Here is a 15,375-nt window from a genome sequence, read left to right on the forward strand (position 1 = left end):
TTGGAATATTAAGCAATCATTTTTCACTCTTTGGAGGGATCCTCCTTCCTACACTGAAAATGAAGGATCATGCCAGTAGAGTCGCTCTTTCTTCTTTATCTCCACTTGGCTACATTTGGAAGAGATTAGCGTTGCATTTGTTTGACATCCAGGTTAATAGCTTCCCTTCGTCCCAGTCTCGGCTTCCGGTTTTGGCTATCTGGAAGGCCAGGCTGGAAATTAATGGACAAACTCTGGGGAGAGGCTCTCGGAAGAAAACTCAGAACAGATTTGAAAAGAGGCTGTTCTAAACTGCGCTGATTTGGATGGAAGCCACCAGTGAAAATTAGAGATTTTTCAAGAGTTTGCTGCCAAGGAGTTAATGGCTGAGAGTTGAGGTTTTTAATAAATACACTGGTAATTAATTATAGGAGTTGTCTTCGTGTTTGAAAGTCAAGGAATACGATAGCTTGTTTGGGTTAAACAGCTCCCCTGCAGTATTTGCAACCCAAACACGAGAAGAAGAGTGGGAGCGCACGGCCAGACAAAGCATGCTCTTGTGGGTGAGGGCACACGGAGGGTCGGGTCCTCCCCCGCTCCGGGGGCGAGCTGGGACCGTGCCTGTGTAGGGGCCGGGAAGAACGGGACACGGTCCCCCCCCCGCGGCTGCAAGGCGGGGATGGCAGCTCAGCCTCCCCGAGGGAGAGGGAAGCAGCACCGGGGCTCGGTGCGGTTTTCCCCGGAACAGGGAGCGAAGTAGCAGCACCAGCGGGAGGGAGAGGATACAAAAAAAGGATTGGGGGGGGAGGAAAAAAAAAAAAAAATTGGGAAAAGAGCCAAGGCGGCGTGGAGCTCCCCCTGCTCCCAGCCGCGGAGCCCGGGCTCCCGCAGACAAAGGGGCGGCGGGGGCGGACCGGGAGCGGACCGGGAGCTCCTCCCGCCTGCCCGGGGCGGTGGAGAGGGGGGGGGACACACACACACACCCCCCAACTCACACCCGCAGCGGCAGCAGCATCCCCAGCAGCGCAGGTGGGGGGCCCCTCGGCAGCAAGTTTCCTCGGGGCAGGGGGAACGAAGTTGGGGGGGGGGCTGGCCCTGCCGTGCCCCCTCGGTCGTTTGGTCGTTCCTTCGTTCCCCCCCCCCGCCATCCCCGCTTTGTTCCCGGGAGGATGCGGCGCGCCTAACCCCGGCCGAGGCGGTGGGGCCGCAGCGGGGGCAGGGGCAGCCCTCCGCCGGAAAACTCCGCACCGCCCCCCTTCCTCCTCCTCCTCCTTCTTCCTCCTCCTCCTCCTCCTCCTCCTCCGCAGAAGCCCCGGCGCGGAGCGATGCTTCCCCGGGCGGCGGGCGGCGATGGAGCGGGGCGGTAGCCCGGTGCCGCGGAGCAAAGCAGCCCCTCGGGCAGCCGCCCGCTGCCCCTGAGCGGCGGCGAGGAGGAGGAGGAGGAGGAAGAAGAAGAAGAAGAAGAAGAAGAAGAAGAAGAAGAAGAAGAAGAAGGGCGGGTGTGTGAGCGGGGCGGCGGCCCCGTCGGCCATGGAGGAGTGGCGGCAGTGCGGCCGCTGGCTCATCGACTGTAAAGTTTTGCCCCCCAACCACCGGGTGGTCTGGCCCTCGGCGGTGGTCTTCGACCTGGCGCAGGCGTTACGGGATGGGGTGCTGCTCTGCCAGCTGCTCCACAACCTCTCCCCCGGCTCCATCGACCTCAAGGACATCAACTTCAGGCCTCAGATGTCCCAGGTAGGGAGGGAGGGGATGGGGGGGGGGCGTGAGGGACCCCCACAAGCGGGGGACCCCCACAAGCACGCCCTTCCCTGCATGCGGGTGTTGCTCTGGGGAAACTTGGTGGGATGTGTGGATGGGAGGGGGGGGCGTGGGAGACTGTCTGCTTACCCCCCCCCCCGCCACCCCGGGCTTTAGTTCCCGGGTTTCTGCCCCGGTGGGAGCGGTGGCCGCGGGGGAAAGGGCTCCGGGGTGGAGAACAAACAGCCCGGGAAAGAGGGGAAATATCCCCCCCGCTTTCTGTTTACAGTCATCGCGAAACAAAAGCAAATAATACGGCGAAGAGGAGGTGGTGGGATGGATTACTTCGGGGGTTTTAACGAGGCGGTTGTTCCGCTTTGATGTGCTGGGGGAGCGGGCGGGGGGGGGGGTACTGGCCTTGAGGACAAAACTTTGGCCGGGAAGATGAAAAGCAAAATAAGAAAAAAAAAAAAAAACCCCAAAAAAACCAAAACCCACCCCCAAAACCCCTAACCTGGTGCTCTGCAAGCCTGTCCCAAGCCCGGCCGGGCAGGGAGCGTGGCCATGCGGTTCCCGTCTGTCTGTCCGTCCGTCTGTCCGTCGTCCCCCCCCGCCCGCCCCGGGTGCCCCCGGTGCCCCCGGTGCCCCCCGGTGCCCCCGGTGCCCCCGGTGCCCCGGCTGAGCCGCAGCTGCCCCGGGCCGGTGGGTCGTTCGGGTCTCGGTTCAGAGAGCCCAGCTGTGCTCCGGCCGGTCCGGCTCCCTCCTCCTGCACTGTTCTTATCCTGGCTTTCAGGTCCGGGAACTTGAAAGCTTTAGGGTTTCCCCTCCTTGGAAGTGTTTGCGGTTTTTGGTTGTTTTGGTGGAAAGAGGGTTAAACAACCGAAAAAAAAAAAAAATTCAGCTCTGGTTGTTTTGGGGTTTAAATGCTGTGCTTATGTTTTTGCAAGCCGTGCCGCGTGGTATTTGCATGGGAATTGGGAAGTGAAATCAATTAGAAACAAATGAAAGGGGGTGCTTTGTCCTCCCTACCCGGCAGCCCCTGTGTTGACAAGTGGACAGTAAACTGCTCGCTCTTATTTTTGAGCAACAACAGGTTTTATTGGTAAAAGGGAAGGGAAATTTCCTGGTAGCAAGGGCATGTGAGACTCTGTTTAACTTTACTGAAGCATTCAAAGATAAATAATGTATAACGTTAACGTGAGTTCTGGCTATGTGCTGTGCAAGCACGCTGCTTGTCCGGCAAGTGCCTTTCCCTTCTTCCACCAGAGTTTTGTTCCAGGGCGATGGTGGGTTTTGTCCGTTCGGCCTCCTCGCCCAGCAAGATATAACCCTGCGTGCTGGGAGGGGGCTGCTGTGGTTGAGGACAGCCGGCAGCCGTGAGCTCCCCTGCGAGCCGTTCAGGCCTGAAACTTGGAGCCACGCTTTGGGGAGCAAAATGCATTTTGCTGCCTGCATGTGAAGGTGAGGATGTTGCTGCTCGCTTCCAGAGTCGGAGACCTTGATCCTGCGAAGCACCGGGCTGGGAAGCCCCGACCGGTGTCAGCTCTCGCATCGGCGCGAGAGACCTGCTGGCGCAGAGTAAATAACGACGCGTCCTGATGCCTCTTCCCAGGGTGGAACAATGCTGTGAGATTTCCTCTTAGCTTTCCAAGCTATAAACTGATACAAACCGTCTTCCGTACAAACTGATGTTTCCAAATATAAACTGTCGCGCTGGAGCTGTAAATGTGCGGGGACTAGTGCTTTCTTAGAACATGCTAAGAATAGCATACTATGCTTTTGGGTTTTTTTTTCTTTTAAGGAAATATTATAGCCCTACAAACCTGATTTCCGTTCAATATTTGCCCTGTGGGGAATTAAGAATAGTAGCTGTGGTGTAGGGAAGATCCAGTGGTAGTTTGGAAAGGAGGCTCTTGCTACCCTTGCTGAGGCAGGTGTTGCTTGTTGGAGGTGAGAGTTTACAGCCCAGCTGTCTGTAATTAAATTGCTTTCTGCCTACCCCACCTGGCTGCTTTCCTGGCTGTAGGAGGAGTGTGAAGGGAACTGGCTGAATGGGATGGCTTTAGTGGTCACCTCTGCCAGGACCTGGTTGTCGGAGCCTGGCCACAGCTGAGCCCACGGGGATGTGCAGAGCTGTTGCCTGGCGTGGCAGTGGATGCTATGGCGAGGCTCAGGTGATGCTTGTCCTCGGTCAGGATGAGACCCAAATCCATCTAGATTTGAGTCTTTATACTTGCTCTTAGGTATTTGGTGTTTCTCTGGCAATTCCTGAATTGGGGAATCTCTGAATTTAGGGTAGCTAAAGACAGGAGGCATCTGGCTGCTCCTTACCGTCCGTGTATCCGCAGCACTGGCAACCCGGGAGGGAGAGAGGAAGGGGTCTGAGCCCAGCCAGGATGGGGACAAACGTCCCTGCAGTGCCTCAGCCTCGCTGCAGCTATCCGTGAGCAGTTTAGTGTCTCTGGGCCAAATTTCAGAGGAAGAGTGTAGGAACCCATCTTTGTCACACAGCTGGGATGTGTTCAGACACGGGCGTAGGGATGTGCGAGACAGAGTGTGCCTGGAAACTTCAGAGGTTCTTTTGGATGATAAATGCGCATTTTGCCTGACTGGCTGGGCTGGCTAACCAGCTGTCTGCCTTACTACAGAGATTTTTTTTTTTTTATTATTATTATTAATCAGTCAAAATGCCAGGGGACAAGACACTTGTGCTAGACTTGAAACACCCAGTAGTATTCTGTCATCCACCTTTCCCAGTGAATTAAATAGGGTTGTGCAGGTGTGTAATAAGAAACAGATTTTTGCCCAGGGTGAGCATCATTTCGAAGGCCAGAGGTGAAATCACATCTCTTTGCAAAGAAATGCTTTAAGATCCAGACACTGTTGTGTGTTTGTTCGTGTGTGGTTTTTTTTTTTTTTTTTAATCCCCTTCCATCCTGATTTGTTTTTCCTTGCAGCCGTTGAAGGTGTGCTGTGTGGTGAGGTTAGAACGTCGGGTCCTGTTCGCAGCACAGCGAGGCCAGCCGTGGGTGAGGCTGCAGGGACTTGTGCTCCCTTACTGTGGAGAGATGAACTGGTGTCCCCATCCTCCTAAAACCTTCCCGTGCTTGTTCAGCAGGGAAACCAGGCTGGTGAAATGGCCAGGCTGGCCACACAGCAGTAGTTTACTACTTGACGTTTAAGTAAATAAATGAGTAAAATCACCTCATTCGGTTGCGATCTCAAGTTTGCTTTATTTTTGTGCTCGATTCCAGAGACCTGCATCCAGTGCTGGCAGGATGGGATGACCCAAAGCTACTGAACCTCCACAGAGACTAACAAAATAAACAGGGAAAAAAAAGTCTTAAAGCCCGGTTCTCTTCTGAGAGTCGGTGGATGCGAGGCCAGTTTTGATGAGCCTGGAGTAAAACTTCATTTCTGCTAATTGCTTTTGCTGTAGAGGCTGTTTCTGGAGAGGTGGGAAGTGGGATGAGTGTACTTGCCCTCAGTACTTATTGATCATTATGTCTGTTACCGTGATTGGATTTTGGGGGGTGTAATTCAAGCTGGTTTGCCAGCCAGCTGTGGAAGTGTGATGTAAAGGACATCTTTATTTGCAAATGGGAGCAGATGTAGCACCTCTCAGGCTTGCAATCCCTGTCCCTTGTGCACAACTCTCAGTACAGCATTTCTCCCCCATCCCTGCGTGGAGCCATCTCCAGAACCCCGCTTCTCTCCCTGTTCCCCTGTAGCTGGCACTAGTTTCCAGTCCTCTGGCACTGTGTGATACAGCTGCTCTTGCATCCAAAGCTCCTCTTGTGAGTAAGATGGAGATCTCTGAGCTTTGGATTTTCATTGATAATTAGGTTTGATTCATAATTTTGTTAAGTCTGCGGTCAAATACAAATTAAATGACTCTTCACTTGTGTTTCAGCATGGTGAAGCATAAAAAATATGTGCAATAAAAAAAATTGCACATTTGGCTGAGTGTGATGTTTGGCGGTGTGGGTTTTAGTTTGGGGTTTTTTAATTATTTTTTTTAAATTTTTTTTGCATTTGCCTTAGATAAAATTAACACTTCCTGACAGGGACTTGGATGTGTACCGATGTTGGTAGGGAAGCCCGGGTGAGCTGTGCTGCCGGCTGCTCGCCGCTTGGGCAATGTGCTTTGGGCAGGCAGGTCTCTGGGCAGAGACCTCATGGGGGCTGGATCAGCTGTGCCGGACACCTTTGCAGGCGAGGGATTGATCAGGAATTATCCTTGAAGATGGAAGACTGGAAGAGCTGGGAGCTGCTCACAGTGTGCCAGGTCACTGTCCTTTCTCTGGTGGCTTGCCAGCACCCCGGGCTAATTCCCCTGGTGTCTAGCAGACCTGGTTCAACCTATTGGCACTTGTGGTGATGCCGTGGAGGGCTATATGGATACGTATGCCTCTCGGCAAAGTGTTTGTATCGCAGGTGCCTGAGAAACAGCGAGGGAAAGCGAGTAAGCAAGGTGCCACGGGGGCTGACACCGTCGCCCAGTGTGTCCGAGGGGTCTCAGCCCACGCTCTGCCCTCCAGCCCCGTTCCAGGAGCGCTTCTGCTCCTAAATCTCTGCAGCTGAAGGAAATGTGGGCTCCTTCAAGGGAGAACGACTAAGAAAAAAGCAATGACCCCCGAACTCCTGCCCCACCTTCCCATTGCCCCTGTCCTGGCTGTCTGAGCATGCTGTTGCAGTGTTATGTGCTGCAACATTGATGTTCCTCCGTATATTAAGGCAGATGGAAATTGGTACCTACACCAGAGCAGTTGTGCACTTCTAGAGCTTGATCGTGTGATTTGTTTTAACGTGAAGACTCCCATTGATATCGTGTTGCATTCACCCTTCCTTTAAGGTTGGCCTGGACACTGCTAAATATCTTTTTTTTTTTTTTTTTTTTTTCCTGCTTCAAAATCTCCTGGATACTTGAAATGAAGCAGCCGTGTATTTAATACATGTATTTGTGTGTGCACAGACTTTTAAGTTAGCAGTAATGGTCAGCTCATTAAGGATTCTTATTTTGAAACGTATTGACATCTCTCTAGAGATAATCCATCTCGGTCTGCAGTGCCTGGAGGTTTTATTAGGGCTCTTGAGACTGATGAGACACAGCAAACATAATTGGCGTGATGACTTGGCTGCCCACCGCTCTGTTTTGCTCTTATTAAGGAACCACGCAGACAACTGACTTCCCACGATTGATGGGTGTAACGCCCTACACCTGACTGAACTGTCAGATGGCTTCATGGCTGTTGTTTTTTTCTGCAGGATGGCAATAATTTGGTATCAAAGTCCTGTTTATTGATGATGGAGGCACTCATTTGCCATGACAACTGGGAGCAGGTGGTTCGTAGCGACTGCTTCCCCCAGGTACATGGGAGATGAAGGCACGTTGGCGTATTTGGTACCTGTAATTATTCACAAGGCTTTGGGATTTTTAACATGCCACTTGAAGGCTTTATAGCTACAATGCTCGTAATTACTTCCATATGTCATGATAGTAGTTAAATATAATTCAGTATTATCAGAGCTGACTGGGTAGGTGCGTTATTTGAGCAAGGTCTGCATAGCTACTCACTGATTTACCCTGCTCAGGTCCTCTGGCTTTTTATTTACTCTCCGCTTCTTGAAATTGAGTTCTGTTCCAAAAAAGGCTATAAAAAATGGCCTCATTACATATCACTGTTTACTGTGTCTCAGTGACTTCCCGTTCAGATGTGCTGAGCTTTACAAAGGGAAAAAAGGTGCTCTGTCTTGTACGGCCGGACTCGTGAGCTCCTTGCAAATAGGAACTGATCGCAGTCTTTCTTCCCAGCTCCCCTTCATGCCTCCTGCATGTCAAATAGCACCCTAAAACCTTGTGTTAGCTAGAGGTAGTACCCTCTTTTTAGCTGTTTGGCGAGGTTGCAAGATACAACTGAACCTGCAGCTGAAGGCTCATATGTATTCTGTTGGGGCAGAAGAAGGCGGAAAGTGTTAGATGGATCCTGCTGGCTGTGCCAAGAAGCATGAAAAGCAGTGAAAACTTTTTTCCCCCGCCCTTGAATGATTGATGAGAGTTAAATACCTGCATTAAATACCTAGCAGGAACGGACTCTTGAATGAATAGATGCCTTTAAAAACACAAAGCCAAAAAAGCAGTCAATTTGGTCGCTTTTCAAGCTGGGACCAGTCTTGGAAGCTGCCTTCTATCTCAACAGCATGTTGATGAGCTGTAAAAAAAATGCTTGGCTTGTCCATCCTTCTTGGTGGCGATCCTTCGTGCTGGGTATACCACCAAGAAAATGGGGTACCTTGTTGCTGGGTCCCTCCAGGGAGAAACAGGCAATGTTTTGGCAATGGCCTTTGGGATGCTTAATTCCTGTGGCTGTGTTTGAGTGAGGCAGTTGGGTGAGGAATTAGGGCTGCAGAAATTTAAGCTAGCTCAAGCAAGATGTGTGCTGAGGATGTGGTTATATCGAAGGGTTGAGCGTCAGCATCTCACTTGTGCGCAGTGAGATGGTGCTGATCCATCACCCTGTGTCGTGGCTCGTGGGTGTGGGAGCCCCTGGCCGGTGCTGCGGACCTTTTGCTTTTTTCAGCTCATCTGGAGCCAGAAGGGACCTGGGTTTTGGCACTGAGAGAAATGTTGCTTCAGACTGACCCGAGGGCAAATTTTTCATCCGCTTCTTTGTCCCCTCTTAAAGAGACAAACCTTTTTTTCCCAGTGTTTGAGCTTTTTCCCTTCTCCATTTGATTCCTCCCTACGCCTGTGTTTAGTAGTCTCTCAAATATGCTCATCCCACATGTCCCAGCAGCCTGGACTGGGGCTGCCAGGGTGCTCTGGGCAGAGCTGGGGTGGGAGCACCAGGATCCCCTTGACTTTGGGCGCAGTGTAAATGAGGGGGTGGAGGGCTCACTGCACATCCAAGGTGTGCGTGTTGGGATTGAGAGGATTAATGTGGAGGGATGGTGGAGGTGGGTAAGTACAGTGAGCTTGGCAACACCTTTGGGAAGTGAAGACTGTCTCTGCTTTGATTTTAAAAGCATGGATCCACCTTCTTTGAGCTGCACAGCAACTTTTTTTTTTTTCTTTTCCTTTCCTCCCCTTCCTCACACTACCCTTGACATCAGCTGGATCCCTTGGACTCTGAGCGATCTTAAATGGTCCCCGTAGCTGCTCTCCCAGCAGTCAGCACAGCTTCCCAGATCTTTGATCCCACCCAAAGACTTACTCGGTGCCCCATCTGGCTGACCCGCTCTCGTGTTAATGCCGAGTCCATCTGTCTGCCCAGCTGTCCGTGCAGCATCCCGGGACCCCTGGGGCTCACCGGTGCCGCTTCGGAGAGCGCTGGCCCCGGGCAAAGCCTGGTCTTGTCCCCGCTGCCAGCCTGCAGCGAGTCACCCCCAGCTCTCCTGTCGGTATTAGCCCGAGGGCTCTAATTCGGGCACGTCCTCAGGGTGACTCGTGTGTCACCATACAGCAGCCTCCCGGGTTCACCTGCCACCCCCGCGATGTGTCGTGCTTCTTCGAAGCTGTGTGCCCTCCGATGCTCCTTTTATAAGGAGGGCGAAGGACCTTCTTTTTCAGGGCAACTATTAATTACATTCTGCATTTCACAACTTCCAACTCGGCGTTAACGAAATGACTTTTCCCAGTGTCGTATCTCCCCTTCAAGAAGCAGCCTGGAAAAAGGTCTGTTTCTAATAACATTGACTTCCCCCCCCCCCTTATGTTTTCTTTGGTTGCAGCTCAGGGCTGTGCTTCATCTGATGATACAACTCGAATTCAACCACTCCTTGCCCTCCACCCTCCGTGATGGCTCGGATCCTGCCGTGTTTGCAGCGGAGGGGCAGGCAGGGCTGGGGCTTTCCCGCTTGGCTGCGGTTCAGGGCAGGTGGAGGTTGGCCAAACCAGCAAGCAAAGTACCTAGTTTCGTGTATAACAACACTGGGCTGCTTGAGCACCTACTGTCCTGGTCTTTTATACCTTGGGTTTATCAGTGACCTTGCAACTGCTGAGCCCTGTGATTGTGATCTGCTGCTTCTCAGTACGTGGGTGGTTTGTGCTGCTACTGCGTCTGGACTGGTTCAGCCCTGTTGAGTCCAGTCCGTGTTAATGGTAAGGTTTAGCTAAGATGCCCTAACCTGAAAGGTTTTTACAGGGCTATGTCTATAACAGGTAATTGGACCATCCGAGTCCTCTTCTCTTGGGTCAGAGGGTGTTCTCGCTCTAGCAAAAGCCAGAAGGACTCTACCATAGAAAGAATTGGAAAAAATACGGGTGCAGATGGGTCAGGTTTCTGGTCAGCGTGTGGGTTCAAAGCCCTGTTGCTCTGAAAAAAAATCAGTTATCCTCTGGAGAAGTCACTGAAGAGTAGTAGTTTGTTGGCCATTGAATTTCCCAGCCTGTCTAACAAGTCCTGCAGAACAAGTTTTGGAAGCTTTCTAGTTTTAAGAGCCCTTTTCTTCTGAAGTCCCCAAAACAGTTGTTTCAACCTAGATGTGAGGGCCGCAAGCCCTTCCCGTCACAGACCAAAGGACAAAGGATGCCGCCTGCCCGTTGTGTCTATTCTGCCCAACATGCTGTTGCTTGGGTAGCAAGAGGTAACGTGAAATCTGTTCTTGTTTTGTAACCCAGGGGCCTGCCCCGTCTGGACAGCAAGGATTCAGCTGGAAGGTCCTCCTTCGCCTCCTTGGAAAGCCACCAGCCTGAGTCATATCCTGACTCGCTCTGCTCGTTCGGCTCCTCGATGGTGTGATCTAGCGAACTCCCCCGTCGGTAGACTCTGTAGCATTGCCTGTGGTAGAGACCCAGTTGTAAATCGGCTTTTATTTGCCGTGATGCCGCTTGACTTCTCGGGATTGAATTCGCCAGGCTTGTTGGAGCCGGGGAGCATCTCCCATCTTGCACAGCACCCTGCACACCCTTGTCGGGAGCTGCATCGGCTCTTTGCTCTCTCCTGGTCCGTGCTGACAGCTGACCGGGTGGCGAACCTGGTTCGGCAAAGGGAGATGCTGACGGCCGCCTTTGGATGCGATAAGAGTGGCGGTGGCGAGGTCGGGAGGGATTCGCACCTCTCTGGGGCGTGCGGTCCTCCGTTCGGCAGCGAGCTTCGTGCCGTGTCCCGGCTCCGTTGGGGACCGCGGCGTGGGGCAGCTGCCTGCGCTTGCCTGCATCAGGGCCCTTAGCTCTGCCTGCAAACGAGCGGGGTTTGATAAACGGGGAGAGGGGGAAGGTTAAAAGGTTCCCATAGAGGAAATTCGCTCTTTCTCTTCAAGCATACGCTTTAATACTGATGGAAGGGGGAGTAAATTGGCCCTTTTATAGCATTTATATCTTTTGTTGTGTTTTATAGTGGTTTACAGCTAAATGGAACATCTGGTATTTGAAAGGGGCTGAGGAGGGAACAGAGGAGGCTTGTAGATCAAGAAGGGGAGGAGCAGGAGAAGTGATTTGTGTTTACTGCTGCAAACACAGAATTATCTGTGAAATCCGCTGAACTCATGTGCATGACGAAAGTATTCAGCCGCATGGAAAAAAAAAAAGTATGCCCAAGCCGGGAGCAGCCGGGAGCTCGGTGTCCCCTGTGCTCTGCCACGAAGCTGGTGCAGCATGAGACCTGCGGATGGGACAACTCCACTGTCCCCGCGGGAAAGCCCCATGGCAGTGCCTTCTGCAGGACCCGTCGGCGTGTCCTTGCTGAGCACGCGTTCCCCCAGACTGCTCTGAAGGGAGACGTGCTGTATAAACTGGTTTTGCTTTCTAGGACAGGCTTTTTTGGCTCCTTTGGGTTTCTCAGGTACTTGAGGTGTTCACAGCGGGGTTGGGAGCATCCGAGTTCATGCAAGGATACAGGTTTTCCCTACAGCAGAGCCCTGTTTCCGAGAGGTTGGGTTCATATTTGCAGCAAAAGCAACAAGAATACGAGATAGATAGATATAAAAAATGGTGTGTGTGTATATATATATATGTATTTATTTATATAAAAGTATATATTTTTTTTAAAGAGCTAGAGTGTGTTAAACACTGGGAATCCCAGGCTGAACGGCATGTCCCCAGGACAGGAAATGTGTACAGCATCGGGGGCAGACTTGTGTGCATATTGAGACCCTTTGCGTTTATGGGAAGCACTTTCTCGTGTAAGTGATCTTCCAAGAAAGTCCCTGGTAAGCCTCAGAGAGGGGAGAAGACAAAAAAACCAAAAGAGAGGTCTCATGTTAGTTAGTGGGAGAATTTTGACTTTAAACAGAAAATAAACCAAAAACTTTTCTAGTAAACCCCCTATGTTACTTTGAAGAGTTTTGTGCTTTTTTGCCCCCCTTTATAGATCAACTTCTACTTTTTTTTTTTTTTTTTTTTTTTTTTTTTTTATGCTGCTACAGGGTTTGGGGCTGTTTTCTGGGAATTGCTGCTGGAGCAGCAGCTGCTCAGCACAGCATGGCTCCGGGCTCAGCCCGCTGCCCTTGGGAGGGCGAGGTGGACGCAGGGCTTTCCTTCAATGCCTCTTCTGTAAGTGGACGCTTGCTCTGCACAGTGAAACGTGGCTTTGTAACTGGTGATCTGGAACCAAACTCAGCGGTGCTGGGCAGAGCCTACAAGGTCTTGAGCAGGATGGCCACGGCGATCGCAGAGCTCTGGTTTTTGGGGGACTAAGCGTTATTACAGTGCCTATGGCTTCCAGCTCTTGGGTGATGCTTGCAGGACCAGCTGGGGTGTCCGCTTCTGCGGAGACATGCAATCTCACAGGCAGACACGTGTGTTTTAGCAAAACTGTGTCAGTTTTCAAGCAACAAAACGGACTTAAGAACTTCGTATTGCCAAGGGACTGGGAGCGTGGAGCTGGCCAGGATGGCAGCGAGCAGCCCAGGAGGACGGCTGGGCGTGCGTTCTGCTTGCCCAGCTCCGGGCTCCCTCCAAAAGGGTGCATTTTTTGGCACGAAGTTGCAGGACGTGAAATGTGAGTGTTGCGCTGAGGTTTGCCGACTTGCCCTGTCTGCCCAGGACTGGTCTGTGCTGGGAGCTGATATTCCCAGGGAGGTATCCCTGCACCGCCTGCCCCTGCTCATTTCTCCCCGTGACCGCGATGATTCACTGAGTATCTCGCTGCGTAGGTCATCTTTTGTTTGTGAAACCAACCGAAGATGCAGGAGAATGTATTACTTCAGCGCAAATACTTTGTACATAAAGCTGAAATTTTTGACGGGCCTTCCAAAATAATTAAAAAAAAAAAAAAAATCTAGGATCTTGCCAAATGTGGATCATCCTGCCCTCTGCGTTTTCACGTTAACAGTGTTGAGGGCTGGGTGCTAGATAGCATTGCAGGTCTGTTATCTAACTTTCTAACCCTTTCTTGTACATCAGTTGAGTTTTGGCTTCTCCAGTGGCCAGGAGTAGGGATGTTCGTGCTGATGGAATGAGGACATTTTCAAGGGGCTTCCCAGCTTTAATCTCTGCCGCTTCCCACCTGCTTTGCCTGGCGTCTTTCTGCATGATGCAATCAGGTCTCCCTGATGAGAACTTAGCCTGAGATACAGCAAACTTGGTCAAATGTCCTGAGCTATCGGCAGCAAAACCTGTTCCTTGCAACACGAGCAGCGGCTGCGGCTGGGAGGCTGGTGAAGGAGGAGTGATGCAGCCGTGATAAAGCAGCCCTGGCTGGGAAAGGCGAGCGGGGCCGTACAGAAGTTTTGCTTATCCTTTGCTGGAAGGCTCTACAGCCTCGGCGTGTTCAGGTGCACGTCGCCAAGCTTTACCCACATGGAGGAACACTTAAATGTTTTTTTCTTAGGGGGTGACAAAGGTTAGAAGTAAATTTTCCTTGTATTGACAGCTCAGTTATCTCAGGAAGGATAATGAGGAAGCTTTAATGAAACTACAGTATCTGCTTGAGAGTGGGGTTTTGTAGCCAGGTTGTTGCAAGAAGCATTTCTAATTAGAGAGAGATTTAATTCCAGATTTTTGTCATCCCCTCCCCCCCTTCCCTCTTAATTATATTTGCTAACGTGTTTAACAGCTTTCTCTTCAGAAAAGAACAATTTATTCAAAGGTCATAAATAGATTCTGGCATTAATTACTCCAGGAGCCACACTGGGCTGCACTGGAGAAATCAACTCCATGGGGAATGCTAAACCTTTGGCAGTTGGATTTATCTGTGGTTGAAATGACTCTGTTTGCACACACCCCCCAACACAGACAGACACCCCCTCAATAAAAAAAAAAAAAGCTTATTGTATCCACATTTGTGCCCAAGGTTTTAAAACCCATGGGGACCTTGTAGCTAATTTCCCTGAATTTTTGGAACAAGCCTGTAAGTCACATCTTCTCCCTTGATCTCTCCATCTTTGTTTCTACAACATTTGGGGGTATTTTTATCAATTAGTTTTCGCTCCCGTCCTTGCTATTGATCATTTGGGGTGCTGCAGTGGAGAAGCGACCGTCTCTTGCTGCAGTGAGAGCAAAGCCTGGTCCGTCTTGCTGACCGTGCTGCTGCCGGGGACCACCGGCCGCTGCGGCAGAAGGATGGGGCTGAGCCCTTCCCCTCGGTGCTAAACACCCCGCAACAAACCCTCAGCCTGGCGCCCAGATGAGGTTAATAGTTTTTGTAACCTCCAGATTTTGGAGCGGCTGTAACATCTGTTCCAAGTGATAATAAAGCAGTGCTGAGGGGGAATTAGCATACAGCTGCCAGGGTGGGTGAAAGTCTCTATAGAAAAAAAACGAATTTATTGATGGAAGATGAAGCCTCATTGCATTTTCATAGTTCCTGGTGATTTTGGCAGTGTGGGCAAAATCTGTTCCTTTGCAATGGGAAAGGATGGTGCTGTGATATGGGACTCTGATGTACATTTAAGACTCAAGTGTCCTTTGTTTTATCATTTCAGCCCTTACCCAAAGCCAAGAGTATTTCTGCCTGCTTTGGGTTCTTTTTGAACATTTCTCTGGCATGGTTATATCTGCCAGCTGAGTCCTATTGCCTGGGTGGAGCTGGGCTCGCTGTGTGGGGGTGAATATTTAATATCTCTTGGAAATAGCTCTGCTTTCCCGGATGGGGGATGTTCTGTGCGCAGGATCCAGAGCCAAAGCATCTCACTCACAGTGGGCTCTCATGGTGTCGGGTGGCTCGGCCCTGGATTTTTAAGCTGTTACCTCTGTGCAGGGCTGTGGTTTGGCTCACACCTCTCTGCCTTGCTGACCTTGTTGGCGAGGACCAGCTCAACGCACAGCATTAAATCAGGGAGAGGATGGATGCGAGCCTGGGTGGACCTACAAAGCCGGAGAGGAGCTCGCCTGGCTGGAGACCGAGCAGATGCCTATTACCCCTGCTCTTCTCTCCCTGCCTCTGTGCTGCTCAAAGCTGCTTGAAATGCAGGGGGGTATTTTGTGAAACAGCAGCTCCGTCGCGGCTGGAGCAGATGCAGAGACCAAGAGAAGTGGCAGCGGATGCTCAGGGTGAAGCGGGGAGGGGGTCCCTGGCGAGGCCAGCGGGTACGTGGTACCCAAACTGGCTGTGACGCCTCAGCCCATCCTGCCGAGCATCTGGGGGTTGATAATAAAGTTTTTTTTTGTTGCAACTTGGCTCTCGCTGGAGTCACCAGGAGATACAGGTCTGCATCGGCACTGCCCGTGCGCGTTCGCCTCTGCTGGTTCCTCTCCATCCCTCATCAGTCCCGGGGATC

At 51.5% G+C, this 15,375-nt stretch overlaps 1 protein-coding gene across 6 annotated transcripts in view; it reads left to right on the forward strand.

Moving 5' to 3' along the window:
- Window positions 1–994: 994 nt before the first annotated feature.
- The window catches only part of VAV2 (vav guanine nucleotide exchange factor 2), a 151,376-nt gene continuing 136,995 nt past the window's right edge, over window positions 995–15,375 (forward strand). For 2 of the 6 annotated variants that reach the window (XM_052814997.1, XM_052814998.1), the window contains exon 1: window positions 997–1,713. In XM_052814997.1, coding sequence (XP_052670957.1) covers window positions 1,510–1,713 — 204 coding nt within the window. In that variant the 5' untranslated portion in view covers window positions 997–1,509. Of the gene's footprint in view, window positions 1,714–15,375 lie in introns of all 6 variants that reach the window. The other 4 variants (XM_052814994.1, XM_052814996.1, XM_052814999.1 and 1 more) reach the window with 4 other exon arrangements.

The sequence above is a fragment of the Harpia harpyja genome, chromosome 19, assembly GCF_026419915.1.
Source record: "Harpia harpyja isolate bHarHar1 chromosome 19, bHarHar1 primary haplotype, whole genome shotgun sequence".
NCBI lineage: Eukaryota > Metazoa > Chordata > Aves > Accipitriformes > Accipitridae > Harpia > Harpia harpyja.